General features: G+C 32.6%; 7 protein-coding genes across 9 annotated transcripts in view; 4 read left to right on the top strand and 3 right to left on the bottom strand.

The window, feature by feature from the left end:
* Nucleotides 1-1,197: 1,197 nt before the first annotated feature.
* LOC119606332 (enkurin) lies at nt 1,198-2,317 on the top strand. Its single transcript, XM_037959786.1, has 2 exons — nt 1,198-2,072; nt 2,130-2,317. Exons 1-2 carry the CDS (start codon nt 1,317-1,319, stop codon nt 2,301-2,303), a joined length of 930 nt encoding a protein of 309 aa, XP_037815714.1. The 5' UTR covers nt 1,198-1,316; the 3' UTR covers nt 2,304-2,317.
* A 14-nt stretch (nt 2,318-2,331) lies between these two features.
* LOC119606331 lies at nt 2,332-5,248 on the bottom strand. Its single transcript, XM_037959785.1, has 5 exons — nt 5,060-5,248; nt 3,853-4,904; nt 3,294-3,795; nt 2,821-3,235; nt 2,332-2,508 (listed from the first exon to the last, which is right to left on the bottom strand). Exons 2-5 carry the CDS (start codon nt 4,832-4,834, stop codon nt 2,362-2,364), a joined length of 2,046 nt encoding a protein of 681 aa, XP_037815713.1. The 5' UTR covers nt 4,835-4,904; nt 5,060-5,248; the 3' UTR covers nt 2,332-2,361.
* LOC119606333 (acyl-coenzyme A thioesterase 13-like) lies at nt 5,066-6,629 on the top strand. Its single transcript, XM_037959787.1, has 2 exons — nt 5,066-5,218; nt 6,092-6,629. The coding sequence occupies exons 1-2, from the start codon at nt 5,072-5,074 to the stop codon at nt 6,461-6,463; spliced, it is 519 nt and encodes a 172-aa protein (XP_037815715.1). The 5' UTR covers nt 5,066-5,071; the 3' UTR covers nt 6,464-6,629.
* Nucleotides 6,630-6,832: 203 nt separating this feature from the next.
* LOC119606334 (acyl-coenzyme A thioesterase 13-like) lies at nt 6,833-9,687 on the top strand. Its single transcript, XM_037959788.1, has 2 exons — nt 6,833-7,127; nt 9,241-9,687. Exons 1-2 carry the CDS (start codon nt 7,041-7,043, stop codon nt 9,601-9,603), a joined length of 450 nt encoding a protein of 149 aa, XP_037815716.1. The 5' UTR covers nt 6,833-7,040; the 3' UTR covers nt 9,604-9,687.
* Nucleotides 9,688-11,287: 1,600 nt separating this feature from the next.
* LOC119606335 (dosage compensation regulator) lies at nt 11,288-17,628 on the top strand. The gene is made up of 5 exons (XM_037959789.1): nt 11,288-11,554; nt 11,646-12,171; nt 14,246-14,567; nt 14,628-15,851; nt 15,921-17,628. The coding sequence occupies exons 1-5, from the start codon at nt 11,476-11,478 to the stop codon at nt 17,505-17,507; spliced, it is 3,738 nt and encodes a 1,245-aa protein (XP_037815717.1). The 5' UTR covers nt 11,288-11,475; the 3' UTR covers nt 17,508-17,628.
* A 106-nt stretch (nt 17,629-17,734) lies between these two features.
* Nucleotides 17,735-20,975, bottom strand: LOC119606336 (NF-X1-type zinc finger protein NFXL1). The gene is made up of 9 exons (XM_037959790.1): nt 20,683-20,975; nt 19,754-20,622; nt 19,577-19,693; nt 19,325-19,456; nt 19,059-19,267; nt 18,804-18,999; nt 18,536-18,736; nt 18,226-18,480; nt 17,735-18,162 (listed from the first exon to the last, which is right to left on the bottom strand). Exons 1-9 carry the CDS (start codon nt 20,840-20,842, stop codon nt 17,740-17,742), a joined length of 2,562 nt encoding a protein of 853 aa, XP_037815718.1. The 5' UTR covers nt 20,843-20,975; the 3' UTR covers nt 17,735-17,739.
* A 2,102-nt stretch (nt 20,976-23,077) lies between these two features.
* Nucleotides 23,078-27,520, bottom strand: part of LOC119606324 (unconventional myosin IC) — a 36,881-nt gene continuing 32,438 nt past the window's right edge. For all 3 annotated transcript variants that reach the window (XM_037959776.1, XM_037959775.1, XM_037959777.1), the window contains 5 exons: nt 26,076-26,467; nt 24,192-26,016; nt 23,472-23,904; nt 23,296-23,398; nt 23,078-23,222 (listed from right to left, as the gene is read on the bottom strand). In XM_037959776.1, the coding sequence (XP_037815704.1) occupies nt 23,208-23,222; nt 23,296-23,398; nt 23,472-23,904; nt 24,192-26,016; nt 26,076-26,467 (2,768 nt within the window). In that variant the 3' untranslated portion in view covers nt 23,078-23,207. The remainder of the gene's footprint in view (nt 23,223-23,295; nt 23,399-23,471; nt 23,905-24,191; nt 26,017-26,075; nt 26,468-27,520) is intronic.

Here is a 27,520-nt window from a genome sequence, read left to right on the forward strand (position 1 = left end):
TATCCTTCAAGCTGAAATATCAGCGATAAAAAGGGCGTTGAATTGGCTGACATACTGTCGGATATCTAATAAAGATATCAGAATTTATATCGATAGTTCAACTGCTATTAAATCCCTAATTGGCGTGTTTTCCACATCTAGACTTGTCCATGAATGCCGGATGTCTCTCCTAATTTGTATTAGAGTACGTATGGCAACAGTATTGCTGACACCTTGGCAAGAGAAATCTCGCTAAGCGAACTGGAACAGTTCTATGGTGTTCCACAGACAGATTATTGACAACTGCTACTTTATTGCTTATGACCGATGGACGCGTGGGCATCGGTCGATTTTGATCGATTGTTACTGGCCACTGCAAGTTTGGTAACCACGCTAGACGTTTACCGTTCAATGTCTTCTGTAGGAGTTGTCAAAATGAGGATGAAGAGGAGACTGCATATCTTCTGTAACTGTTCTGCCTTGCAGCGACTCGAATTCGGACGGCCTATTTTGGCAAACTATCGAATACTCAATTGGAACGTCTTATGGCGTTCCTAAATTTGACAGAAAGGGTGTGAACTTCAAATTCTCACTAAGCAATGGCAATTATGTCGGGTTCTTCTCTTTGTCATTTTCCTCACTTCTCATTTTTCACCTCTGTACTCTTATTCTCTCTTTCCACTATCCCTATCTACCTTTGATAACCTAACCATATGCACTCATAATAACACCAATACATATACATACGTAGTCTCCTCCTAGACCTTTTCTCATTATAAAGAGGCCACGTTATTCTTGATGTCGAGCAGAAGATTAGTGATTACCATTTGTTCTGCCCAGAGTTTATGCTGGATAAGAGATTTGTAGTGAATCCCTTTTGTGAAGGCGGGAAGCAGTTTTTGCCAGTTCATCCCCTTTGATATTCCTAGGTACATTAGAGTGTCCCGTAGATTTCGAGTTTTTCAATAACTTAAGTGTGGTTCACTTAATATCATAACTGTGAATTTTTTGTCAGGAAGAGTATAGGGGTCGGAACTGTTAGATATTTAAGTCCATCTCATTTGACATTTTATTTAAACTTTAATTTGAAGTTAAAAAAAAACAGAAGTCAAAGTTTAATTAAAATTTAATCGATTATCTTCCATAAAACTTGACCTAAAACCATGGTTACCCCTGTTATTTATTTAAATAATAATCATTTTGAAAACTTGACAACATAAAATAAACAATAAAATAAGACAAATATTAGCCTGAATAGAAATACTTATTTCCGCAAACACCTCATTAAACTCTAACATTATAAAATTTGTAAAATTGAATTAATTTAAAACATAAAAATGTCTTTGGTCTATATAACATATCACGATGAAAATATATTTGATGTGGACAAAGAGAGAGATTACTTTACAAGGCGTGAAAAACTTAAATACACTTCAAAATATCGGCAAATGGTTAAGGAGGAAAAACAAGCCAGACATATTGTGGAACTGCCCGATAGGAAGAAATTGCTAACAAGTGCTGTTAAAAATAATCATCAAACCATGGGTTATGCCCAAACTCCCGTGGAATTACCATGTAATTTTCTAAAGAAAAATAGTGGTGTTAAGTGGCAAAGATTAAACGAACATGTTTGTCCGCCTAAAATAGAAATACCACCAGTACCACAATTTGCACGCCCTACGAGTAATATTACAGCAAAGGATAACAAAAAGGAGTCGTTTAAAAAAGAAAAGGAAGATTTACTTTGCCCCCATACAAGATATTTTAAGGGTCATGAGCATCGTGCTAATTTTGTGGCCATTAATGTGGATTTGATCAAGAATTTAAAAGCTAAAAAGCCACCGCCACGTTATGTTGATACCCCCAAAGGTGATAGACACAATCTCTTAAATACCGGTCTGGTGCCACAATATATCTGTTCGAAAAATTTCGCCAAAGTGCCATGTTATCTAAATGCTCGCAAAAAATTCTTAAGCAAATTAAATGCTCAATGTGAAAATGCACGTTTGGAAGCGGAAAATGCCTGTCTAAGAGCAGATAGATATTCGGGTGTTAAGAAACTAACACACGATGAACGTCAGGAGATATTAAAGGTTAATAAAGGTTTTTTATTTATGTTTTATATTTAACTCTAAATATTTTTCTTTTAGGGTCTTAAAACAAATTTTACGGAGTTATTTAAAACCTATCAGAGTTTATCTTTGTATACCGATACTGTTGCGAAAAAACTTCATAAAAGTAAAATTGAAAATGATTTACGTCAGCTGGAACAGGATATTTATTTAATGGAACAGAATCCTGAAATTTATGTATCGGAATATTAAAGAATTTCGTTTTTTTACACGCAATTTGTATTTTTTATATCTCTTTTTATTCTTAAAATTAAAAATTATCTTGTTTCAATAAAAATCTACAGTATATGCACCGAATACACTCATCTTTTGAAAATAATTCCTGTAGTTTAGCTTCATCATCATTTCTAGCCAGAGCGAAACAGTGTGGACAGTATTTGGTTTTGAATAGAGTAAGCTGAAGTTAAATGTAAAAAAGAAATAAGAAGATATTAAATAAAAATTTTATAAAAATATTGCTAACAAGTAACAGTTCGAAATTCGCTTAAATGTACCAAATCTTATATACCCTTCAACATAGTATATTATCAAAAAATGTTAAATATCGAAAAATTTTCAATATTAGAAAAATTTTATTAAATTTAAAATATGCATTGAATAATTTTTATTAAAATACTTAACAAAACATTCTTTTACCACAGAATTATTTTGAATATCAAACATAACGATTTTTTTTGGAAAATTAAAAGTAAAAAAATTATTAACATACCTGCGTACAAGAAATGCTACATCTCTTAACTTCGTGCTCCTGTTCACATTTAACGAAATCTATAATTGACTGATTGCACAACGTACAATATTCCACAAATTTCGCCAAATGTTCAACATTAAATTTATAATTTTCAAATTCATTTACAATAAATAATGAAAATTTCTCAACAGTCTTCTGTGGCTTAATCTCTTCCTCCGCACTAGCAGTGATTGCCTTAAAAGTATTAATTAAATGACCAAATTTCAACTGCATACAAACAATAGATTGTTCTTGGAACTGTGTAAGTTTAATTTCTTTAAATGTTAATTGTTTTAAGTAGCGCAAACGATAAACAATATGCAGCAGTTGTAAGGCAGGTTCCAGGATTTGTAGATCAATATAAGTTTGACATTTGATTTTTCGATATTTCATTCTAATAAAATAAATAAAAATGATTAAAATTTAATAAAACTGATCAATTAAATACCTACTTTTGAAAGTTGGCCAATTTGCGTACAATGATTAATTTTATTTGTAGTTTTTGTAAAAATGCTTCATTCAATTGAAGTGGAAAACATAATTTTTCCAAGTCCAAATAAGTCATATATTTATCCACTTCAAAATTATTGAATATATCCAAATTAATTGCCATAACTAAATCTTGTACTATATTCATATTTGGTAAATTCATATTAATTAATTTAATAAAACTGTCTTGAGTGCTTAATTTGCAAACATTTAGAAATCCACTTGAGTTGGTGTACTTCGATTGGTGGACATAATCTTTATTGCGATAAAGTACAAAGGACCATAGATTTTTCGATGCTGAGGCTCCTACTCCCAGTATTTGATAATTCGCTGAATCGAACTCGTGTTCTATAATTGATTCTTCAATATTAAGCTCTTCTTTGTTGGGGCATAGAATCTTAACGTATTTTACTGCTCCCGTAATGGTGGTTAACATAAATTCATTTTCACTAATCGTTTCAATGGCTATATGATGTAATAGTTTAATATCAAAATGCTTAATAAATTTCTATATATTCTTACCCGTTATTTTAATACCGCTTACATATAAAATTGAACTTGATAAAATTGCACCTTCCAGATCTAAACAATAAGCCAATACATGAGCCGCCTTACAAAATACCACCAAATAGGTTTTTGAACTTACGTTATATGTAAATACTGCTTTGCGACACGACATGCGATCTGTTTTACTCCACAAATAGTCCAATTCTTGTAAAGAACTATTTTCTTCATTCAATTTAACTAAACGAACAGTGCCTTGATCACAACCGACCAACAAGAGATTGTTATAGTTGGCAATATAATTTAGACGATTTAAGGAAGTTTTTAAATGACAAATTTCCTCAAACTTGCATAATAACTCATTAAATTTAAGGGCAACAACATGACCAGCAGCTGTGCCTAAATAGATAATCATATCGGATAATTGTAGAGTCATGGCAAAACAAGTAATTATATATTTATTTGTAAACTTCTTCAGATCATTGTAACTTTTTATATGAAATGGTAATTCTTTGGAGGGAAATACTTCAGTTATTAAAACTTGGGATAAGTTAGTGTCTAATGGTTTCCATTCTTCAGTGATGGGTACTTTTTTATATATCTCACAATGACCATATGTTGTCAAAATACAACAGATATTTTCATTACATTTATTTAAAATATCAGCTTGTAGTACCCTTGGTTTTAGTGGTTCTGTGGCACATTCAGCGGTATATATAATATCCAAAGCCAATTCTTGAGCCTCCAGAATATTTCCTGTTTCATATATTTGGACCAGATCAACATCTCTTATGAGGCCACTAATAGGCTTATCCTGGGATATGGCAATTTGTTTATTGCTATAAGGCATCAAGACCATAGTATCGCAACTATTCATTAATTCCAAAATAGTAATATTTGAATTAGCAATCAACACCATACAATTAAGATAAGAATTTAAACAGAAATCTCCAACGGAATCCAATTTAAATTCAGAGGTCGATAACTGTGTCAAATTCATAGTTGCTTTTCAATTTACTTCTTTTCGAGACAACCAAGTTTTCCTAAATTCTCTTTTCTTTTGCTTTTCTCTGTTGTTTTATAAAAAAACACCAACACGGATGCGAAATTAAAAATAAAAACAAATAATGAACAATTACCTTAAAATAGTTCTCTTATTTTTAAATAAATGATAAAATCATATAGCATATCAATTAAAATTTTAGCTAATAGAATTTGAACGTACCCTTTTTAAAATATGTTTCAGTATTTAAATATCTGTGGCAGTATACAAAACATTTCAAAAGTACGTGCCAGTATGTCCTCAAAAAGTGGTGTTGATTTCTTGAAAAATTTAGCAAACTATTGCGTTAAGCTCGGTGGCTTTGATACTGTATTAAAGGCAGTAAGTTTAATTGCAAATATTGTAAAATATTTCCTTTTTTAATTGTTTTTAATTCACAATTTAAAACCGTGTAATAATTTGACGTACAATAACGAAAAGAAGAAAAACAAACAATCAATCAGCTGTAACAGTTTGGACAAATGTGTTTATATTTTATGCAGCATGGCCAGATTTTTTAAAACATTTATTTATTGGTGCTTTTAATAGTTTGAATCAGTGACCGTGAACACAAAATACAAAGGAAAATAAAAGTACAGTCAAACCCGTTTATAACGATCTCCGGGGGACCAGTCCTTATGTGTCTTATAAGCGAAGTTCGTAAAATGTATTTCATATTCTTCACAAAAAAAAACATTGTACTTAAGGGACTGAAAACGAAGATAGCTTTATCTGAGGATTCGTTATAACCGAGTTTGTCATGAGAGATTTTATTTGTATAAAAATAGTTACTAAAATTCCGGGATTTGAAAAATAGTTGGTAATAACCGAGAATTCGTTATAAATGGGTTTGACTGTAATAGCGAAAAGCGTTACTTCCGGGAAAGGTTTTCTTCTAAAAATATGTACAGCCAATTTGGCTAAAATTAAATAAAAATTATATTTTACTTTTTCGCTCTGACGCCAAAAAAATTTTTTGACCTTTTTGCTAAGTGTTTGAATATTTTTAATAAATCAAAAATTTCAAAATTAACTGTTCCGTTGCAATAGCCTACAGATTAGTCATTAGGCTAATCAATAAAGTCATTAGACTAATCGGAAGTCTGGTAAAAAGTACTTTAAACTTCTATTCAAAATTAATTTATCCTAGAAATACCTCCAAATACTGTTTTCATTCCATTAATTCTGTATATATGTACCTAATATTTTTTTCAGTGTCGTATAACAGGTGGTGGTAAAGGTCGTTGTATTGGTGAATTTACTATTTCCAAAGAACACTTAAATGGTTTCGGAACGTTACATGGCGGCTATGCAGCTACAATTATCGATAATATGTCTACATATGCATTAATGTCAGCCGATTCACATCCTGGAGTTTCTGTTGATCTAAGTGTTAGTTATTTAAAAAGTGCTAAAGAAGGAGAAGTAATAGTATTCGATGCGAAAACTGTAAAAATTGGTAAAAACATGGCATTTATTGACTGTGTACTTAAAAAGAAATCAGATGACTCCATTGTGGTTAGGGGCAGTCAAACGAAATATGTTGATTTTAATAATGAGGAATTTAAAAAGCTGCATCGATTTTAAGTTTCATACATATATTTTATGAAATATATATAAATATTTGGATGTTTCAATTGATGTTGTGTTTTTAATAAGTTTATACATGTTTTTAATGTGTTAATTGACATGTTTTTTATATATTTATATGTTTTTTAATTTCAATAAATCTTTGTTATTAAATCATGGTATAAAAGTATAACATTTTATTTACTTGTATTTTTTTTTTTTAATTTAAAGAAAATGTTACATTCGCAATTTTAACTTTAAAAAAGTGACAGGAAGTAGAAAATACGTTATTAAATCCACAGCCATTAGGTGAATTTACTACTTTTTTATACAACTGTGTTTGCAAAATTCTATTTTATGTTACTCTTCTACTTTTTTGTAAAAACCACAAACTTAATGCGAAAGTAAAAATAAAAACAAATAATGAAAGATTACCTTTAATTATTTTATCTATTAAATAAATGAAAAATCATGCTGCATATAGATTAAATTTTAGACTATTATTAGACTTTGAACTTACCCTTTAAAAATATATATATTTCAGTAATTAAATCTCAGCCGTAGTGTAAAAAACATTTCGGGAGTTCTGACCAAAATGTCAGCTAAACGTGGTGTTGATTTTTTAAAAACTGTAGCTGATTATTGCGTTAAGAATGGTGGTTTTGATTCTGTGACAAAAGCTGTAAGTTTTAAAAATAAATATTAAAGAATATTTTATAGTTTTTGTGGTTTTCATTCATAATTATTTAATAAACTGACGTAAGAGAAAAACAAATCAGCTGTAACAATCTGGAGAAATGTGTTTATTTTTTAAGCGGTATTACTAGATTTGTTGAAGGGATTTAGCCGATTTTATGCTTTTTGATTGGTGCTTCTTAATAATTCCAATTAGGGCTAATCTTCAGGTGAAAGATTAGCGATTAAAATGAATCGTCGAAAGTTGTTTTTGAGTACTCAATTAGTTAATTTTGTTTGCAAGTTTAAGCGCCCAATGGAAGTGGTTTAAACTTAAGCATGAAATGCAAAAAAATACTGATATAAAAAAATGAATACAATTTTTATAAATATAAACATTAAAATGTTCTATTTATTCATTAGTATAAATTATGGAGACTTCAAAATAAATTTTTTGTTTTAAATTTAAGTTTTCATTAATTTTATATCAAATTTACAATTGTCTTCTTCTTTTTTATAAAACATGTATAGTTTTGATAACAAACAGTGACGTTTCCTGTTGCATCGCAAAACTGCGAAGTTTAATCTTGTACTCAAAAACATCAAAGGGGATTAACATCAGATTAAATTTATTTTTAGATTAACTAATCTGACTATTAATTGGCATTTGATTGCCAACTCAAAAACCCGCTCTTAAAGTGATAATTCGTGTTTAAATTGATTTCCCAGGTTTTACAGTAAATAGTATATATCGAGGGACTACATTCAATAGTCTATATCTAAACTAATACAAGTTTTCAGGAGAGCAAAAAATGTTTATTTCGCTAGTTTGTGAAAATTTTTGAATTTTTTCTTCTACAATATATTTTAACGATCAAGAATTTAAAATTTTGCATTATTTGCACAAATTTATATCAGATAGAGCTTTTTTTCTACGAAATTTTTTTCCAGCCTTCAGATAGAGAGTTTTTTATAGAAATATACATTTTTTATATGATTTAGAGCGGGTTTTTGAGATGGTAATCAAATGCCAATTAATAATCAGATTAGTTAATCTAAAAATAAATTTAATCTTATGTTAATGCCCTTTGATGATTTTAGGTACAAGATTAAACTTCGCAGTATTGCCATACAAAACAACAGAAAATTTCACTGTTTGTTATCAAAACAATGCATATTTTATAAAAAAGAAGAAGACAATTGTAAATTTAATATGAAAATTAATGATAACTTAAATTAAAAACAAAAAAATGTATTTTGAAGTGTCCATAATTTATACTAATCAATAAATAGAACATTTTAATGTTTATATTTATAAAAATGTTATTAATTTTTTTGCATCAGCTGTTTACACTTTTGCATTTCGTGCTTAAGAATAAACCACCTCCATTGGGCGCTTAAACTTGCAAACAAAATTAACTAATTGAGTACTCAAAAACATCTTTCGAGGATTAATTATAATTTAATCGCTAATCTTTCACCTAAAGATTGGCCCTTAATATCAATAAATATTATATTTTATGAAATTTAATGAAGTAATAGAAACCGAATTGTTGAAAAAGCAACAGATTATAAGGTTTTGGATCAAAATCAATGTTATATGGTTAAACACAGCAATCAAATTAATCAAATTCGTATCATAATAAGCGATATCTCGAAAGCTATTAAACCGATTTTCAATATTTTGGCGGATTTGTATTCAGCATGTCACTGATGTGGGATAGTTTGCTGAATATTTTGCCATAAAAATCTTATTTTCATGTAAATTACAGATAGAGAAATTTAAAAATTGCGAAAAATATTTTTTTTTCTTTGAAATTTAAGTCACTGATTCGGGATAGTTTGCTGGATATTTTGCCATAAAAATCTTATTTTCATGTAAATTAAAAATAGAGACTATTGAATATAGTCTCTCGATATATTTAAAATTTTAATACATTTTGTTATTTCTGACTAAAACTTGTAAATTTGAATCTTAATTTAATTCTTGTAATGTAAAATTTGAATATTTATAGTTTTCCTAAAAGTTTACTATATAGTTCGTTTTAAAAGCTTATGATTTAAAAATTATAGAACCATTAATAACATACAATAAATCTTAATTATACACTTTATAACAGTTTCGTGTAACTGGTGGTGGTGATGGTCGTTGCATTGGAGAATTTACTGTTTCAAAAGAACACGTAAATGGTTTCGGAACTTTACATGGCGGATGTGCAGCTGCAATTATTGATAATGTAACAACATATGCATTAATGTCAGCCGATGCACATCCTGGAGTTTCAGTCGATCTACATGTCAGTTATTTAAAAAGTGCCAAAGAAGGAGAGGTTATAATTGTTGATGCGAATACAGTAAAAGTTGGTAAAAAGATGGCTTTTATTGATTGTGTTCTTAAAAAGAAATCAGATGGCTCCATAGTGGTTAAGGGTGGTCAAACAAAATATATTGATTTTAGTGAAGAATTTATAAAAGATAAATAATATGTTTTATATTATAATATTACAATTTTGAACATATACAAATATACTCGAATATGTTTATTGATTTTAAACATATAAAATTAATTTTTGTAGTAATCTAATTTGTTTTCAAATAATCATGTTATTAAATATTCGTCATTCTCACTTGTTACTTTAAGTAAGCAACATCTCTTGAAATTATCTCTTAACAATAACTACTTCAAAACAAATACAACAAATAACGGTATTTAAAATAATACCAAAGAAAAATTAAACAAATTCAATAATTAAAATAATTGCAAAATAAAATTACATATATAGACTTTTCAAAATAAAAATTAAAAATAAATAACAAAATATTAAAATAAATAAACCACCAGACCCAAAGTAATAATAATATTAATTTACTTTGACCAGACGTCGCGAAACAAAAACCAAATCCGACTAATTACGGTCTCGATTATGATTTTTCTAAAAAAGTGACAATCAATCTATCTCACTATTATGATGACAACAGTGACAAAAATTTATCTAATGTTTCCCCATTCCTAATCAAAATTTCATTGAAACCAAACTGTAATAGGATCCAATCAACACTCAGTCGCATTTTTAATTTTGCCAGACAAAATAACCTACCATTTATGTCACTAAAGTTAACCAAAATCAATACCCAACCACCATGGCATCTATCTATGGATTCCATTAATGTAACTTTATCCCAATATCCGAAATCTTCTACACCTGACATAGCATACAGACAGCCTTGTCTAAATATTAAAGAAAAGACTTATTTTTACAGACGGCTCCAAAGATAACGGCAACGTATCTTACAGTGTTACTACTTCTGATTCCATCATAAAAAATTCCATTCTACCTTGTTATTCTACAAAAAAAATAGCAATTTTTGAGGCTATTAAATATATCGAAAATATAAATATAAACACATAATACAACTCGACATTTCAAACGTTTGCCCATATTGTCAAATCAATCCAGTATCAATCGAACATATAATAAAAAATTGTATTAAATTCGAAAGAACCCGCAATAATCCAATAATAATGATGATCCAATAAAATATCTCTCTAATCCATCAATTGAAAACATAATTACAATTATAAAATTCTTGAAAATTATTAACATATTCAAAGACATTTAATAATGTATCAAAATGTATATTCATATTAATATCTGTATAACTTCAATATTATCTGTATAAGCCAATCTTAGCTTAAGACCGCAGTAGTCATAGCTAAATTTAAGTTATCTTAAATTATTAGTTATAAATTTAAGACAACTAATAAATAAATAAATAAATAAATTATCTTTCTTTTTACGTTATTGATCATTTTCTTAATGCAAAATTTTTTAGAAACTGATTTTCTGCAAGATGTTTTATATGGAGGATAGGTCAAATATAGGCCGATCCTCGTAAAACTTGGAGAAAGGATTTGTTTTTAATTTTTAAGAATTTTTTATCCATCCCTGCATAATTTCTCACACAACTTTTGTGCTTGCTCTGTTTTGTTGTTATAAACAATATATTTGCTTCCAAAATTCCACTTTCTGATCTCTCGGATTCCGTTTTTATTTAAAATCGTTGAAAATTTAAAAACTAAACGTAGTTGAAAACTTAGCCGGCTTACAGTCGATTTTAAGCCGCCGCCGACATATATAGTGTCAGTCGTCGCCGCCTTTAATATTTGTCGGCGCAGGGCTATGTGTGGCATCCTAGACATTTTCCATTAATTTCTGACAGCGTTTTTTCTTTGTTATACATACAAAAATATTTTTCCGCCGTAAATTGTGAAATAAAGTTGTAGCACATACAAAAAGTATTAAAACAATTGTAAATTAGTGAAAATTAGCAGCATCTAATTAAATAAATTAAAGATGACGGATATAAAATCTTATTTCCATGAGTGGTGTGCAAAAACCAAAGTTGATCCCAAATACGAAAGTCGGCCTACCGGTAAGTTGTCTAACTTTATTCTAGCAAAAAAAAAAAAAACACGCATAGTCCACATGGATAATTTGTATGAACAAAAAATTATTTTCCCAAGGTCCCAAACATCGTCAACGTTTTTTATGTGAGATTCGTATCCCACAATATCCATATGTGGCCGTTGGCAATTCAACCAACAAAAAAGATGCCGAACGTAATGCGGCTAGGGATTTTATAAATTTCCTTGTACGTACTGGTAAGATTCAACCAAGCGATGTACCCGCTGATGCTGGCATTGCAGCGGTGCCTGCAACTAATGATGGCCCTGGTGGCAGTGATGGAAATTTGAACAATTCCGATTACCAACAAAGACGTGTCTTTGATGGTAATGCTGGACCACAAGACTTGGGTCAAGCTTATCGTCCCATGGATCGTGGTGGTAACAACAATCGCGAACATTTCAATTTCATCGATCGTGCTCAAGAACAATTGGACATGAAAGAGGCTGAGTCGATTGATGTTAATGCCGCCATACATGGCAATTGGACAATAGAGAATGCAAAAGCTAAACTACATCAATTTATGCAAATGAATAAAATATCTGCTGATTATAAGTATTCTCCCGTGGGTCCAGATCATGCAAGGTAAGTGAGGTGTTTTCATAAACTTTGAATATAAAGATTTAATATGAACATTCCAAGGACGAGCAAAGGCAGTGCAAAGAAAATTTTAATAACAAGTGTTTAAAATAATTTTTCGAACAGGCAGGAATCGAGAAATAAATAGTAAAATTAATTTATCATAAAATATTTAAATGCGTGCTTCAATTATAACACCATAATATTAAATTTACACGATCCACCCTTAGAAATCACAACGTAATAGGCAAAATTAATTAAGATCGCGCGTCATTTTGGCAATAAAATTTTAGGGGTTGGAAAAATATATATTTCCATAAATTGAATGTATGTATGTTTATACAAATTACTAGTCTAGAATGTACTTCAGAATGAAAAGGTCAGGGATATTAATGTATGTGGCGATACTTGAACTGTAGTCGAATTCCTTACAGATGTCTATAAGAATGTACCATTTGGAATACAATAGACATTTGGCAATAGTGATCAAAATACGATGAAAGAATGTATGTAATTCTGAAATTATTAGGATGATTTGGCTTAAGTTGGATACAACGTCTATAACATCATTTTAGCAACTAAAATTTTTTGGTATCCACACCGGAAGAGTTCTATTACTTTATGACTTCTTTAGAAATTAATATTTGAAAGAAATTGAGAAATTTTGCCATCTTTTTTTAATAATAAGAGCATGGAAATTATCCCTTAACTGTCTTTATACATATTAAACTGAGGTTTAGGTTTAGAATCATAACCACAAAAAGGTGCAACTCGGAGACCATAAGGTCCAGAGGGTGAAGATCCAAAGATAGAGAAACAAAAAACTAGAAGTGAAAAAAAGAGAGGAATAAAAACAGAACTATTCAAAGGGGTTTTAACCTGAAGGTTTTAACCGAATCGATTTCCAGCGAAAGAATTGTGAGAGGATCTGAATCTTCCATAAAATTTGCTAGGGCTGAGGCTCGAAATTTATCCCAGTTCATCATGGAACCTTTTGCCCAAGCCATTTTAACTTGAGATTCTGTATACTAGGACAGTGGCAAATTATGTGATCAAGACAAATTAGTTGACCAAATTTTATATTTTTGCATTCAAAAGTTTTCAAGACAAATTTGTTGATCAAGGAAGAAATTATATTTTTGGATTGATTATACTTTTGCATTCCAAAATAATTTTCAGGCCAGTTGCTTTAAAATTATAACATCATTATAATTATCATGTTCATCAGACATTTCATTTAAAATAATAAAATATCTTTGCATATTGTCATTTACTAAAAACTACATCTAATAATCTAAAATGTACTAACGAGCTTAAAACATAAAAAATAACAACGATATTGTAGCATCTTGATAATTAAAGAAATTGGAAGTATATGTACTAAGATAATTGATCATATTTTGAATCTCTAATATGATTGAATATCTATAAATAAAAATAATAGAACAACATAAAACACTATCTAACAAGGAATCCCATTAATGTGTTAATGACAATTATTTTGTTAACACAATAAATGGATTTCTTGTATTAAAATTCCCTCTATTGGAAATAGGTTTTTTCGGCCTGTGGTTTTTTGGATGTATATTTTTGCGGTTTCCTTTATAGAAATATATGAGAAGACTGGTATTTAAAATTATTTGAAGTTTTTTCAATTCGTTAACAGTGACTTATAATGATATTGCAATTAAGATTAAAATGTATCTTAGGATGAACTTTTTGTTCCGTACACGTTCTTTTTCTTTTAGTAGGAGGAACGTTTACGGAATACACTTGGAGTTCTGATACGCGTATAGTTCAATAAAACTATGTCACTGTTTTGAATTGAAAAACTAATTGGTTATTTTTCTTTTCTGTTGTATAAATTTTAGTTGTAGACTTAGGGGATGTTTGTTTTCCTTAAAACCACAGGCTGTTCCAATGGTGACGTTTCCTTCATTAATTATGAAATATCACTAAATAAAAGGTGCTACAATATTGATTAAACTGGTAAGAGCTCTTCTACTTAATTCAAAATTAATTTACTATTACAAGCAGCTGAGGTTTTCTTGTTTTTGTAAACAACATTTATGTTTTATAGGAGTTTCATGGCAGAAATGCATATTTTTGTGCGTGATTTAAAGAGAACTATAACCGCTCGTGAGACGGGTTCTAACAAACAATCGGCCAGTAAATCATGTGCTTTGTCACTGGTTCGTCAACTTTATCATTTGGGTGTAATCGAGGCATATTCTGGCACCCTTAAGCAAAAGAAAGATGATGAGGAATTAGCTCCCTATGAGGTCAATGTAGCCCCAGAACTTGTTCAAAAGATAGAAGAAGTTGTGCGTGAATTGGATTTACCCGTTGTAGACATGAATAATATTAAACCAGATCCTGAAACTAATGTTGTTAGTTTACAGGTATAAGGAGGCTAATAAAGCTAATAAATTAAGTACTAATGATAAATGAAATGTTTTTAGGTTAATACCGGTAAAGACAGCAATCGCTTACGTATGGATAATCAGCAATTGGTAGCCTCTATTATTCCATGGGCCCCACCCCAGCCAAATTGGAATGCCTGGAATGCTTGTAATATTGATGAGGGTTATTTGGCTACTGCCTCTTTAGATGACTTGTGTAACGATTTAGAAACTAGCAGCAAAGAAATGCGTTTAAATAATCCCGAATATCAGAAATTCTTAGATTTTCGTGAGAAATTACCGATTGCTGCTATGCGAGCTGAAATCATGGAAGCCATTAATGAAAATCCCGTTGTAATTATACGTGGTAATACTGGTTGCGGTAAAACAACACAAATCGCTCAATACATTCTCGAAGATTATGTATCTTCGGGTCAGGGGGCATATTGTAATATTTACGTTACTCAACCTCGTCGTATATCGGCCATCTCGGTAGCCGAACGTGTGGCTAATGAACGTTGCGAGAATCTTGGAGAATCTGTGGGTTATTCGGTACGTTTTGAAAGTGCTATGCCTCGTCCTTATGGAGCTATATTATTCTGCACTGTTGGTGTTTTGTTGCGTAAGTTGGAGGCTGGTTTACGTGGTGTTTCGCACATTATTGTTGATGAAATTCATGAACGTGATGTTAACAGTGATTTCTTGTTGGTAATTTTGCGTGACATGGTGCATACTTATCCTGATATACGCATTATTCTTATGTCAGCTACTATTGATACTACTCTGTTCTCAGAGTACTTTGGACGTTGTCCCGTAATGGAGGTGCCCGGTAGAGCTTACCCAGTGCAACAGTTTTTCCTTGAAGATTGTCTTGAAATGACAAAATTTGTACCCACACCCGAATCACGCAAGAAAAACAAAGATAAGGATGATGAAGAGAATGCCGTCGTTAAGGAAAATGGTGATGACATGTCGGAACAAAATCTCAACAAAGTTATCGACTCATCTTATTCGCAACAAACCAAAAATGCAATGGCTCTTTTATCGGAATCGGAATGTTCATTTGAGCTCATTGAGTCATTGTTGCTTCACATTAAATCGAAAGATATTCCCGGTGCTATTCTAATTTTCTTACCCGGTTGGAATTTGATATTTGCTTTGATGAAATTCTTGCAAAATTCTCAATTTGGTGGACCACAATATCGTATTTTGCCCTGTCATTCACAAATTCCTAGAGAAGATCAACGTAAAGTTTTTGAGCCAGTACCAAATGGAGTTACCAAGGTAAGTGATTGGATTTTCTTTGTTGGTTAAACAAAAGTTAATCCATTTTTTTAATTTTGTGGTTTACAGATTATTCTTTCTACCAATATTGCTGAAACATCTATTACAATCGATGATATTGTATTTGTAATTGATTTGTGCAAGGCTCGCATGAAGATGTTCACCTCTCATAACAATCTAACAAGTTATGCCACCGTTTGGGCTAGTAAGACCAATTTGGAACAACGTAAAGGTCGTGCTGGTCGTGTTAGACCCGGCTTTTGTTTTACCTTGTGCTCTAAGGCACGTTTCCAAGCCTTAGAAAATCATTTAACACCGGAAATGTTCCGTACCCCACTACATGAAATGGCTTTGACCATTAAACTTCTACGTTTGGGATCTATACATCAATTCTTGTCGAAGGCTTTGGAGCCACCACCATTGGATGCTGTAATAGAGGCCGAAGTGCTTTTGCGTGATATGCGTTGTTTGGATAACAATGATGAGCTAACGCCCTTGGGTCGTATATTGGCCAGGTTGCCAATTGAACCACGTTTAGGAAAAATGGTGGTGTTGAGTACCGTATTTGGTTGTGCCGACATTGCTGCCAGTATGGCTTCTTATTCCAGTACATTTTCAGAGATCTTTGCTTTGGACTTGGGCCAAAGACGTTTGCAAAATCATCAAAAATCTTTAGGTGGTACTAAATGTTCTGATCATGTAGCCATGATTGTTGCCACTCAGATGTGGGAAAATGCTCGCCATAAGGGAGAGGATGAAGAAATACGTTTTTGCGAATGGAAAGGACTCCAGCTGTCTACTATGCGTGTTATGGCTGAAGCTAAGAGTCAACTTTTAGATTTATTACAACAAGCTGGTTTCCCAGAAGAGTCCATGATTTCTGGCCGCATTGATGCCAACTCGGATGATCCAGTCCTTGACATGGCCACTGCTCTACTTTGCCTGGGTCTATATCCAAATGTCTGCTACCACAAGGAAAAACGTAAGGTCTTGACCACTGAATCTAAGGCAGCTTTAATACACAAAACCTCGGTAAACTGCAGCAATTTGGCGGTGACCTTCCCCTATCCATTCTTTGTTTTTGGTGAAAAGATTCGTACACGCGCTGTGTCATGTAAACAAATGACCATGGTAGCACCTTTACATTTGCTGTTGTTTGGTTGTCGTAAAATCGATCTCGTAAAAGGCAATATTGTACGTTTAGATAATTGGCTTAATTTCAAAATGGATCCATATTTAGCCTCAATGATTGCTGCTCTTAAACCAGCTTTGGAAGACTTGGTATCGACAGCCTGTGATGAACCGTCAGAAATTATGCAGTTAAATGAATCACAATCGAAACTGGTGGATGTGGTAAAGGATCTGTGCACCTTAGCTGCTGGTGATTATCAAATACAGCGTGAAAAGGGTGTTATGCCTTTCCAGAGTCGTGGCGCTGGTGGCAGCGGTGGTAGTGGCATACCAAATAAGAGAGGCAGATTTGATGGTGGCAGCCGAGGTGGTTATGGCGGTGGTGGTTTTGGAGGTGGTGGTTTTGGTGGTGGCTACGGCGGTGGCAATCGTTTCGGTGGTGGAGGCGGTAGCTTTGGCGGCCGTGGAGTTGGTACTAGCAATTGGGGACGTTATGGAGGTGGCGGCGGTAATCGCCGATTTTAAATACATATAGAACTTTAATGTAGCCAGCATAAAGCGTACGGGTTAATAGTCAACAATTGTACGTTTGATTTCAATATTTACCGCTTATTAATTAATAAAGACACCTTAGTATTTAAACGTATTAAAAAAAGAAGTTTTATTAAAAGTTTCTTTATGACATTTAGTTAAAAGCTTTATTATCTAATAATGGCCCACCTTTGGTTTAATTCCAAGTCAAATTTTCTCTCTACACTTAATGATCTTCATAAAAAGCTAAAGCAACTGCTAGCAATACAGCTGCAAAAATACCAGCATATACTCCAACTAATTTCCAATTGATAGGATCTTTTTGTTTTACTTCTAAAGTTTTACGTTCTTTGGGTTTGCGCTTGCTAAATTTCTTTTCAAATTGTTCTACTTCCAAACGATTACGTTCTTCTTCCTGTTTACGTCGTAATTCCTCTTCCTTTTGTCGTGCAAGCTCTAGTGTCTTTTGTGTTTCTATGCAATTTTCATCGCATTGTAATTTTTGTAGACCAGCTCGATGTTTATCACAGGAAATTTCCGTTTTTAAACGTTTACAATCGCAGTAGATGCGTAATTTCTTGCGGCAAGATTCGGGATAGGGACAAGGACCAGAATGACATTTAGCTGCGCAACGATGACCGCAAGGATACTAAAATAGTTTAAACAAAATGCTGGTTAATGTATTTTGTTTTAGAGAATTAATGAGACTTACATTTTTTAAACATCTATTACCACAGCTCTTTAAGTTTTCTTGTCTTTCCAAGATTTCACCTTCACTAGCCTCAGAATTGTAATAATCGCTGCATTTATAGATAATGGGCATTAAGCCGCAATGGCATTTAGTTTTAATAGCAACGCTACAAGGATAACAGGGTGGCAGGTGACAAGGTCTTGGGCAATTATGTGTACATCCTTCGGGTCGTGGTATATTACAACCTTGTTCGCAAGGAGCACAACCAGGTTGTTGCTAAACAAAGAAAATTACATTCTTTAAGGCCTCTTTAACAAAATGTATCAAGTACCTTCATATCTTTTAAATCCGCTACAGCATGACATACTAAAGAGCACTTGTGATTGCCGCAGCTTAAGAAACGATTACACAAACGCTGACAGGATGTTGGTTTAGAATTCCAACAGGGCCAATCAGCTACTTCATGTCCTCCGATGCAGGTTACGCTTACTTTTTGTTCACAACGTGGATGAGGCATTTGTTTAAATTCAAACTAAAATGGACCAATAATAACAGAATATTACTCTTAAATAATAACAAGAGTTTGCAGTAACAACTACCTGCTTAGTAGGCTCCCATATGCTGGTAGTATCGGGATTAGCCTTCTTGGCCACCTTAACCGAGGCATGACATTTCGCCATACACTTGTGATCACACTTGGTGGTGTCATTTGCTAAACCACAAGGTTGTGCACAAGGTGGGCACTCATTTTTATGACAGCGATGCTTATTTTCATGATGGCATTTAGAAGGTATGCTGAAATGCTAAAATTTAGACACATTTAAATATAATAATAGAATATTTCAAAAACTCACCGACATGGTTCCAAACAAACTACACGGGCTGTACGTTCCCGACCACAGGGAACGCTCTTTTTACTTTTACCACAACGACAATTGATTTGCGACTTTTGCTGACATGGATAACAGGGGCCCTTATGGCAAATCGATTGACATTTATGTTTACCACAGGACAAGGGTTTGCCGCACACTTTGTCACATGGTGGGCAGTTTCTATCGCAGCACTAGAATGTTTTTTGTTTAAGAAAAACGTTTTTCATTTGTATATATTATAATTTTACCTTACGATTGCAGGGATGTTTGCCACAATCTCGTGTTTGTTTACACTTGGTTTCACATGTAAATTCCTTGGAACAGGGTAGTTCTTTTTCGTGCATACCACAGCGGCATTTCTTTTTCGTTATAATCAAACACTAAAATGGTAAAGACAATATAAGTGATTAAATTTTTTTCAAATTTTACTAATCAAGTTTAGTTACAGACTGTCCAATCATTAGGATGCGTAGTCGTCCATTTAATTTTACTAAACTTACCAAATTACAATTTCCCTTGTGACAGCGTTGTGTGCAAGTATGTATGCCACAAGCTAATAGCTTTTGGCAAGTATCACCACAAGTATCTATTACTTCCGAACAGGGACCAACTTTTTTCTATAAGATAAAATCGCTCAATTTGCATTATTAACAGGAATTTATACTATATCTACTTACAGTTTTACCACAAGGACAGGAACGTGGTAAACTTAAAGGACAATCTCCACAGTCACCCGAATGGCAAACTTTCTTGCAAGTATGCAAGCCACAAGAATATGGCTTACCACAGGGTTTTTTACAATGCCATTTCTGATCGCAACATGGACGTTTTGCCTTTTCAAGTCCACATTCACATGGTTGCATACTTGTCTGCTGACAGGGTGGACACTGTCCTGGCTTGTGGCATACCTTTTTGCAAACATGCTCCTTACAGGGCAATAGCAATTCACATTTCTGTTGACATTCCCACAACTTATTGGCGCAACGTACTGACTTTGCAGGGGATTTGCCACATTTACAGGATGTAATGGCGTATTGGGCGCAAGGTGGACATGGTCCGGGATGACATAGTAAAGTACATTTATGACCACAATTTGGCTGTAGCGCTTTACCACAGATTTCACCGCAAGAGTGGGGTATTAACCAGGGCTGTGAGGGCGGATTTATTTCTTTGCCACAGAAGCACTCATATTCCGAAGGTCTTTCCTCGGGTTGAAATTCTCTTCTACACTGAGGACAACACCAATGTAAGGCTTTGGGCTTCTTAGGTGGCACATATTCTCCCATGTGATTGTAGTAGCCCTGTTCATTTTGCGTTTGAGCCTTTGCCTGGGCCATACTGTCATTAGCCCAACGTTTTATGCAGTTCAAGTGAAAGAAACAATAACAATATTTACAGGACCAAATAGCATTTGAACGCTTAATGCTGCCTATGCAAATAAGACACGTAGCTGCACCAGTTTGTAAAACATTTTCCAAAAAGCCGGCAGTTTTGGCCAATAGCGGTTCATCTTCCGTGCGTTTATCATAGTGCTGGTATAACGATTCTGGGAAAGGTAATTATGTAAAATTTAAATGTATTCCTTTCTATTTTCATTAATATTTACTTAAAATAGTATTTTCATCCAATTCTTCTTCATCTTCTGACGACGAAACGTAGTTTTCAACCAGTTTTTTGGCCACTTCAATGTTTCTGGCGTGAGTCTCATTGAATTTTTGTGTTGGATTTTTAGCAGAGTTTTGTTGTTTGACCTTTGTTGGCGGCATTATGGAGAAATAAAATTAGTAAATTTATTTATTTGTTCTACCGGTGTACACGTAGAAATATTTTTTTTTTGCAATTTTATTAACAAATTTTATCAGTCCAATTGGCATGAATAAAGTTGCCATGTTATTTCCAAAAAAAGCGTTGCCATCGTATACGTCTTTTGTCTAAAGAAACAGTACTGATTAAAAAATTAGTATCAAAATTATTTGAAGGAATAATGAACTGCATTATTTTAAGGTTCTATGGATAATACTGGCATAGATCTCAATATATATTCATATATTTTTAAGGAAGACGGTTTTTATAATTATTAGAGGGCCAATTATTATCTAATTCTAATATTATAGTTTATATAGTTTATATTCTTAGAAAACTTATTAATTTATGTCGAATTTTAGTTTAGTTTAGGTTTTATAGGCTGCCGTAATACCAAGAGTACAACAACAAAGCATAAACTTTTGACATTTAAAAAGTCTGAAGTCAACATTTCAGCAGCTTTTGCAAAAAATTTGTGGAAAGAGGTATTTCAAATACAGCTCAAAAATTAAGTATACGGTTTTATGAAAAAGAGATTTTTTGATTTTTTTGATTTTTTATTCATCCTTTATTAATTGGTTTATTTACAATATATACAAAATTTTGAGATTTTATCAATTAGATATTACAGCAAATAACATAATGGAATTATGTGTTTCTGACGTGGCGTCGGGGGTGATGCGCAATAGTTTTGTCTTCTAAATGTTTGAAGGGAACTGACAAGCCCCAATTTCTTTATATTCTTTGCTTCTAACCAAAGAATATAAAGAAATTGGGGCTTGTCAGTTGGTACGTAAAGGAGTTGTCATTCGGTTCCTAACTCTAAGTATGTATTGGTAGAATTTTTGTATTAGTATTGGAGCTCCAACCACTTTCACCACACTTTCCAAACATACATACTTGCATAAAATCGTACATAAAAATTTTAGGAAAAATAAATAACATTTAAATTTCTACATTCGCAGATTTTTTAATTTATTTTGCCCACATCTAATCACTAAACATTTAATAAATATATTTTTCGGACTTAAAATCTCTTTTTTTTTTTGCAAAAAAATAAGTTTATTTTAAATATTTTTTTCATTTTCAATACCAAAATATACAACTTTGTTTTGTCAATTTTAATTTCAACACACAAAAATTAATTGTCAAAAAAATTAAAAAAATATTTTTTTAGTTTGTGAAAAATAAAAATATTTCAGATTGTTAAATGCGATAAAATTGTGTAAAAAATTAAAAAATAGTTATGTGTTTGTGAAAAAACGTCGTTCAAGTCCTATTATCCCGGTATTTTCGCGAAAAAGTTTTGAAGTATTGTGAGAGAATTGAGTTCTCACAAGTGTGTTGAATTTACACAGAACTCGTCTGTGAAGAGAAGGAAATGTTATTGTTGTAAAACAATGTCATAGTCCAACTTCTTATTATTCTTTGGTTAGAAGTAATAAAGTGATATTCGTTCTAATTTAACGTTTGACAGATATATTTCTTAGAAGTCCCTAAAGTCTAATCATTATAGGGAAGACAGAAATTTGCAGTGACTAGAGATAATTGACACAAGTGTGGTCAACTGCAATCTGCTGAGACCTACTAGGCATTATGTTTTGTATGTATCCATACGAGCCCACTGCGTCCTAATAATTCAGCAAGTCACCATTGGTGAACTATGCTATTAAAATTATCAAAATGTTTATTCTTTTAAATAGCCATAGAAGTTGATTATTAATCGTAATCGAAAGTTTTACAGCTATGCATAGAACTGATCTACATGTATGTATATCATGAGGAGTCATCATGGTTCTAGTATTCGCTAGAGTATTAGCAATTTTATTGCCAATTAGGTCCCATGTCCCTTTTTTCAGATAAGGATAATTAAGGAATGTCTCGCCATCTATTTGGAGACGTCCGCTGTAAATTTTGATATCTCTATTAGATATTACCTATTTGATAGTACCTAATATTTCAGTTTGGACAATCATCCTAAAGTCCAAAGGTTCATCAGCATAAAAGTGGAAACAGTCTTCAGTTTAAGGAGTTAATTCAAAAGAATCCGTAGACATATATCGTTAATCCTAATTTGTATAAGGCAATCTTTAGTGTGAAAATGATTTTCCAAATGTAACTTAACGAAGAGGACAACGATGACCTTTGGTGGGGATATAAAACTCCACATAAGGAGAAAAAATAAAATACACAATAGATATAGCAGCAAATTTACATAAAATCGTTTATTTTAAAATAGTATAATAATAGTACATAACAAAAATTTATATTTAAAGCCATGGTTACAAATTTAGGTAAAATCTTTAATACGATTTTAAGTTGACATAATTATTGGCCAGCAATCTGAAAGATAACGTAAATTATTTATCATTATTTAAAAAATCGTAATTAGAATGCTATAGTTATTAATACTTACAACAACAAGATGTCCACTTTTATCACGTACTACACCTGGTTCACCACCACCAGTTTGAATATCAATAACACCAGATTTACCCTTGGCCATATTATGCTCCAAACTGTGATTACGGAAAATAAGTATTGTTGAAATTGTTTTATTAAAAAAAAAATATTTCTTCCATTTAAACTTACGAATCTCTTTCCACAATCTTAAGCACATCAGCCGTACCCACAGTATCAATAATGAAGGTGCAGAATTCAATTATGTAAGGTATGAGCAGGATAAGATCACCTTTGTCTTTTTTCAAATCGAGGGGAATACGTATGACCATTAAATCATCACTGTGGTTGGTTAAATCAAAGTCTAACTTCTCCAGTGGCAAACGATGTTTTTGCTTATACGTCTTGCCATCTAATACGTAAATTGCTTTATTGCTTAACAGTATGAAACGATCACGAGACTTGTAACCGTGACGATCGTATTTAATGCAGGAAGAGGAATATTTAAGGGTTTCACCATTGAAATTGTTACCAATGAAGTTGTTGATGGCAGTATTATGTTCCGAGGGTATGCGATCGGTCTTAAACCAATGAGGTACACTTTGGGGATAGCTACTCTTTTTATCTGAAAATGTCATAGACGTTTAGAATTAATGTTTGTTAATAAATGGGACGAAAAACTCGGTACTACTAGAACTGATGTTCAACTGAGGTAGAATTGAGTAAGGACTGAGTAAGAACTGAACTACAGCTTAACTAAATCTGTACTAGAACTTAAAAAAAAAAAAAAAACTGAACTAGAATTAAACAAGAACTGAACTAGAATTGGACTAGACCTAAATTATAGTAAAACTAAACTAGAACTAGGATGGACCTAGAATTAAGAACAGAAATTGAATTTGTATGTCTTACCTTTGAATACTTTTTCAGCCAAAACCTTCAATTCAAATTGTCTCTTCTTTTCTTCTGATAAAGCTAAACGATATTTACGTGCCAGATGTAATCTATGTAAACGATGCAAATAGGTGGAGGCCTCTTGACAATGACTGGGAGCCGAAGGCCATCTCATATCAAGAACTTTTGTGGGTAAATCTTTAGATAATCTCAAGAGCCACATACGTTTGGTATTAGCAATGAATTTTTCATTGTAACCGTTGGGTGGATCGTTGCGCGTGATAAAACCTTTGATGAAGGCACGTATCTTATCGGCAGCTTCACGACGTTTCTTGGCCGCTTGTTGGGCCAAATAGCGGCGACAGAACGATTGTAGAGTGATAACTTGCTCGCGTAATTTTAAGTATTTTCTGCGTTGTTGACGTCCCTTCCAGCGAGCTTGTAAAATGGCAGCAATATCGTGTTTCTTTTCTTGGAAGGCATCTTCCGTATCGAAGAGAGTCTTGGGGAAACGTATAAATAGTTTAGTTTCACCCAAACGGTAGTCTTCAGGTCCGTAGTTAAGTTCCTTAACCAAAAGTTTAACGCCTTCCTTGGCGGGACCATTGTAGTTGGGCCAAGTTTGTTTGCTCAAGCACTTATAACGATTAAGGAACATGTCGTAAGTTCTTCTATAGGCGAAACCAGCTCTACGTACACGTAAGTTCTCCATAAGACCCAAATATTTAACTTGATGCAAAACTAGATCGTCATTGAAAATGCCGGGTGATTGAAGATCGTTAGGTTTGATGCAACGAATATAAGAAGGTTCCTTGCACATTAAAATGTCCATTAAATTGTTAAGGGATGTTCTAAACTGGGTGACAGCAGTTTCAGGTCTCTTCTTATTCAGATATTCCGACTCTGGGAAACAAACACGCACAACATTATTATCGGCTTTGCTCATGGTTTCCTTCAAATCACGGAACAACAAGTCATTATTCTTGTCTAAGAAACTGTTGACATTGTAAGTCACATCACCAGCATAGTGAACTAGACGGAACTCGTTACGTCCCATAGTTTTTTGTACATGTATGGGAGCCTTTTCATGGCACAAATAGTGAGGATGATCACCCAAACGATCGGTCAGTTTAGCCAAGAATGTCATATCGGTGGGTTCGCCGGGACGTAAACATTCTTCATCCAATATGGATATAATACCCTTATGTTTCTCTTCAATTAAGTTGCAAATAACTTTATTATCGAAATATTCTACTGGCACCCATTCAATGCCTTCACGTCTATATTCATCTTGTTCTGATTTTAGGGTCAATTCAATGAATAATTGTTGCAATTTTTCGTTACAGAAATTAATACAGAATTGTTCGAAACTATTGGTTTTGAAAATTTCAAAACCATAAATATCCAAAATACCCATAACATTATTGCGAGCTGTTCGCAAATCCTTGGCCTGTAGAGAGATATTGAGGCGTGTCACCAACCAAGAGAACAAACGATCATAAACGGCCTTAGCTAAAGCGTCACGAGCATAAATGGCCATTTCGCGGCTTAAGGGTGAAGTGACTACATCACCTCTGGCATCGATGGTGCGATGAGTCAAAGCATCGTTTAACTCATTCAAATCGACACCCAAAAGTTTGGCTACCGTTTTCACTACATCCGAATTCTTAATCTTAGCTTTGCCTTCCTCTTCGTCAAATTGCACATTACCCAAATGTAAAACACTAGCAATAATGTTAAAGACCTCTTTTTGTTCATGAGACGAAAAATCAATGACAGTCATGGCCTGTTGCACTTGCTTAAAGTTATCAGCATCATCAATGGTCTTAACTAGACCCTTATCCTAAATTGAGAAAATAAATGTGAAAAATAAATCTTATAAATGTTTAGAAGGCAACTTACCCCATCACTTAAGTAAGCATAGTTGTTCAAAGATCTTGTTAACATTAATTCCTTTAATTGTTCCTCACTGGCACCAGCCAACAATTGATAGAAGATGTGGAAATTTCTTTCACCAGAATTTTGATTAACCACTCGTGATTTTTCCAATAAATAATTTAAAATGTTACCACCAATGGGAGTACCGGTAAAATCAAATTGTATATCCATATATTTGCCAAAACGTGAGGAGTTGTCATTACGATTGGTTTTAGCATTGCCGAAAGCTTCCAACACTGGATTACTTTTCAACAATTTGTCCTTAACACCCTCAACGGTACTCTGATGACCCGAACAGGCAGCAATATATTGTAGAACCTTTTTAGATGCTTCAGTCTTACCCGAACCACTTTCGCCTGAAATATGAAATGTTTAAGTTAGATATCAAATCGGGTTTTAAGTTGTTTTACATTAATTTTTGAGTTTAAATTCTAATCTAAATCTAAACTCCTATTTTGACTACTTCCGATAGAAAACTGATCAGATGTTGTTTTATCTCTCTAAGTATTATAGTATTTTTTATACTGAAATACTTTCAGATCTAAATACCCCTCAAATTAAAAAAAAAAAAAAATAGTTTCAAGGGTTTAGTTAATTTATTGATCCAATATAACTCCTCATGACTTCCGATTTTTTTTATTGGAATTTTTGTCTTATAAGGCGTAATCATTTTAGAGTTTGTCCGGTAAAAACTTTTTTAATTTTCGCTTGGTATGTTCAAGATTGGAACTAATTCCGGACAACAAAGTTTCAGAACGTTATTTGGAGAGGTAATGCAAAATTTGAAGAGGTCAAAACCCAGGGACTACAAGGTGAATTCACCTTTAGTAATAAAATGTGCTATATAGCCTGAAAGTTCTATATATTGGCTTCAATATAAAGAGATTAGACTACTAAATCTTGTTTATTCTTTGAGAAATCTACAGAAATAGATCTGCAATTAATGATTTTCTTCCGAAATAGTTACCCTATAATACTACTACTAAAAAGATTTGGTGGACAAACACATATTCTTAGTGATAGTTCTATATGTAGTTTTTATACCCTTCACCTTCGTGAGAAGGGTATATATAAGTTTGTCATTACGTTTTTAATTTCTATAATATAATTTTTCGACCCCATAAAGTATATATATTCTGGATCCTTATAGATAGCGGAGTCGATTAAGCCATGTCCGTCTGTCTGTCTGTTGAAATCAATTTTCTGAAGACCTCAGATATCTTCAGGATCCAAATCTTCAATAATTCTGTCAGACATGCTTTCAAGAAGTTTCCTATTGAAATCAGCAAAATCGGTCCATAAATAACTGAGATATGGGCAAAAATCTGAGACTACCTCTGAAAATTTCCTCAACAAATTATAAATAATAGCATAAAAAACAACAACAAGGAGATAAAGCAGTAATATGT

The sequence above is a fragment of the Lucilia sericata genome, unplaced genomic scaffold, assembly GCF_015586225.1.
Source record: "Lucilia sericata isolate MDLA Ls3-8-SP2 unplaced genomic scaffold, ASM1558622v1 Contig000572F_arrow, whole genome shotgun sequence".
NCBI lineage: Eukaryota > Metazoa > Arthropoda > Insecta > Diptera > Calliphoridae > Lucilia > Lucilia sericata.

Bases quoted from the DNA above. Each gene is read 5' to 3' on its own strand.
- LOC119606332 (XM_037959786.1), top strand. From the start codon at position 1,317: ATGTCTTTGGTCTATATAACATATCACGATGAAAATATATTTGATGTG. The intron at 2,073-2,129 runs GTTAATAAAGGT...TTTTTCTTTTAG, and splicing joins AACGTCAGGAGATATTAAAG to GGTCTTAAAACAAATTTTAC.
- LOC119606331 (XM_037959785.1), bottom strand. From the start codon at position 4,834: ATGAATTTGACACAGTTATCGACCTCTGAATTTAAATTGGATTCCGTT. The intron at 3,236-3,293 runs GTAGGTATTTAA...TTATTTTATTAG, and splicing joins AAATTGGCCAACTTTCAAAA to AATGAAATATCGAAAAATCA. The intron at 2,509-2,820 runs GTATGTTAATAA...ATTTAACTTCAG, and splicing joins GTAGCATTTCTTGTACGCAG to CTTACTCTATTCAAAACCAA.
- LOC119606333 (XM_037959787.1), top strand. From the start codon at position 5,072: ATGTTTCAGTATTTAAATATCTGTGGCAGTATACAAAACATTTCAAAA. The intron at 5,219-6,091 runs GTAAGTTTAATT...TATTTTTTTCAG, and splicing joins TTGATACTGTATTAAAGGCA to TGTCGTATAACAGGTGGTGG.
- LOC119606334 (XM_037959788.1), top strand. From the start codon at position 7,041: ATGTCAGCTAAACGTGGTGTTGATTTTTTAAAAACTGTAGCTGATTAT. The intron at 7,128-9,240 runs GTAAGTTTTAAA...ACTTTATAACAG, and splicing joins TTGATTCTGTGACAAAAGCT to TTTCGTGTAACTGGTGGTGG.
- LOC119606335 (XM_037959789.1), top strand. From the start codon at position 11,476: ATGACGGATATAAAATCTTATTTCCATGAGTGGTGTGCAAAAACCAAA. The intron at 11,555-11,645 runs GTAAGTTGTCTA...TATTTTCCCAAG, and splicing joins ATACGAAAGTCGGCCTACCG to GTCCCAAACATCGTCAACGT. The intron at 14,568-14,627 runs GTATAAGGAGGC...AAATGTTTTTAG, and splicing joins CTAATGTTGTTAGTTTACAG to GTTAATACCGGTAAAGACAG.
- LOC119606336 (XM_037959790.1), bottom strand. From the start codon at position 20,842: ATGCCGCCAACAAAGGTCAAACAACAAAACTCTGCTAAAAATCCAACA. The intron at 18,737-18,803 runs GTAGTTGTTACT...GGTCCATTTTAG, and splicing joins TATGGGAGCCTACTAAGCAG to TTTGAATTTAAACAAATGCC. The intron at 18,163-18,225 runs GTAAGTCTCATT...AAACTATTTTAG, and splicing joins GTAATAGATGTTTAAAAAAT to TATCCTTGCGGTCATCGTTG.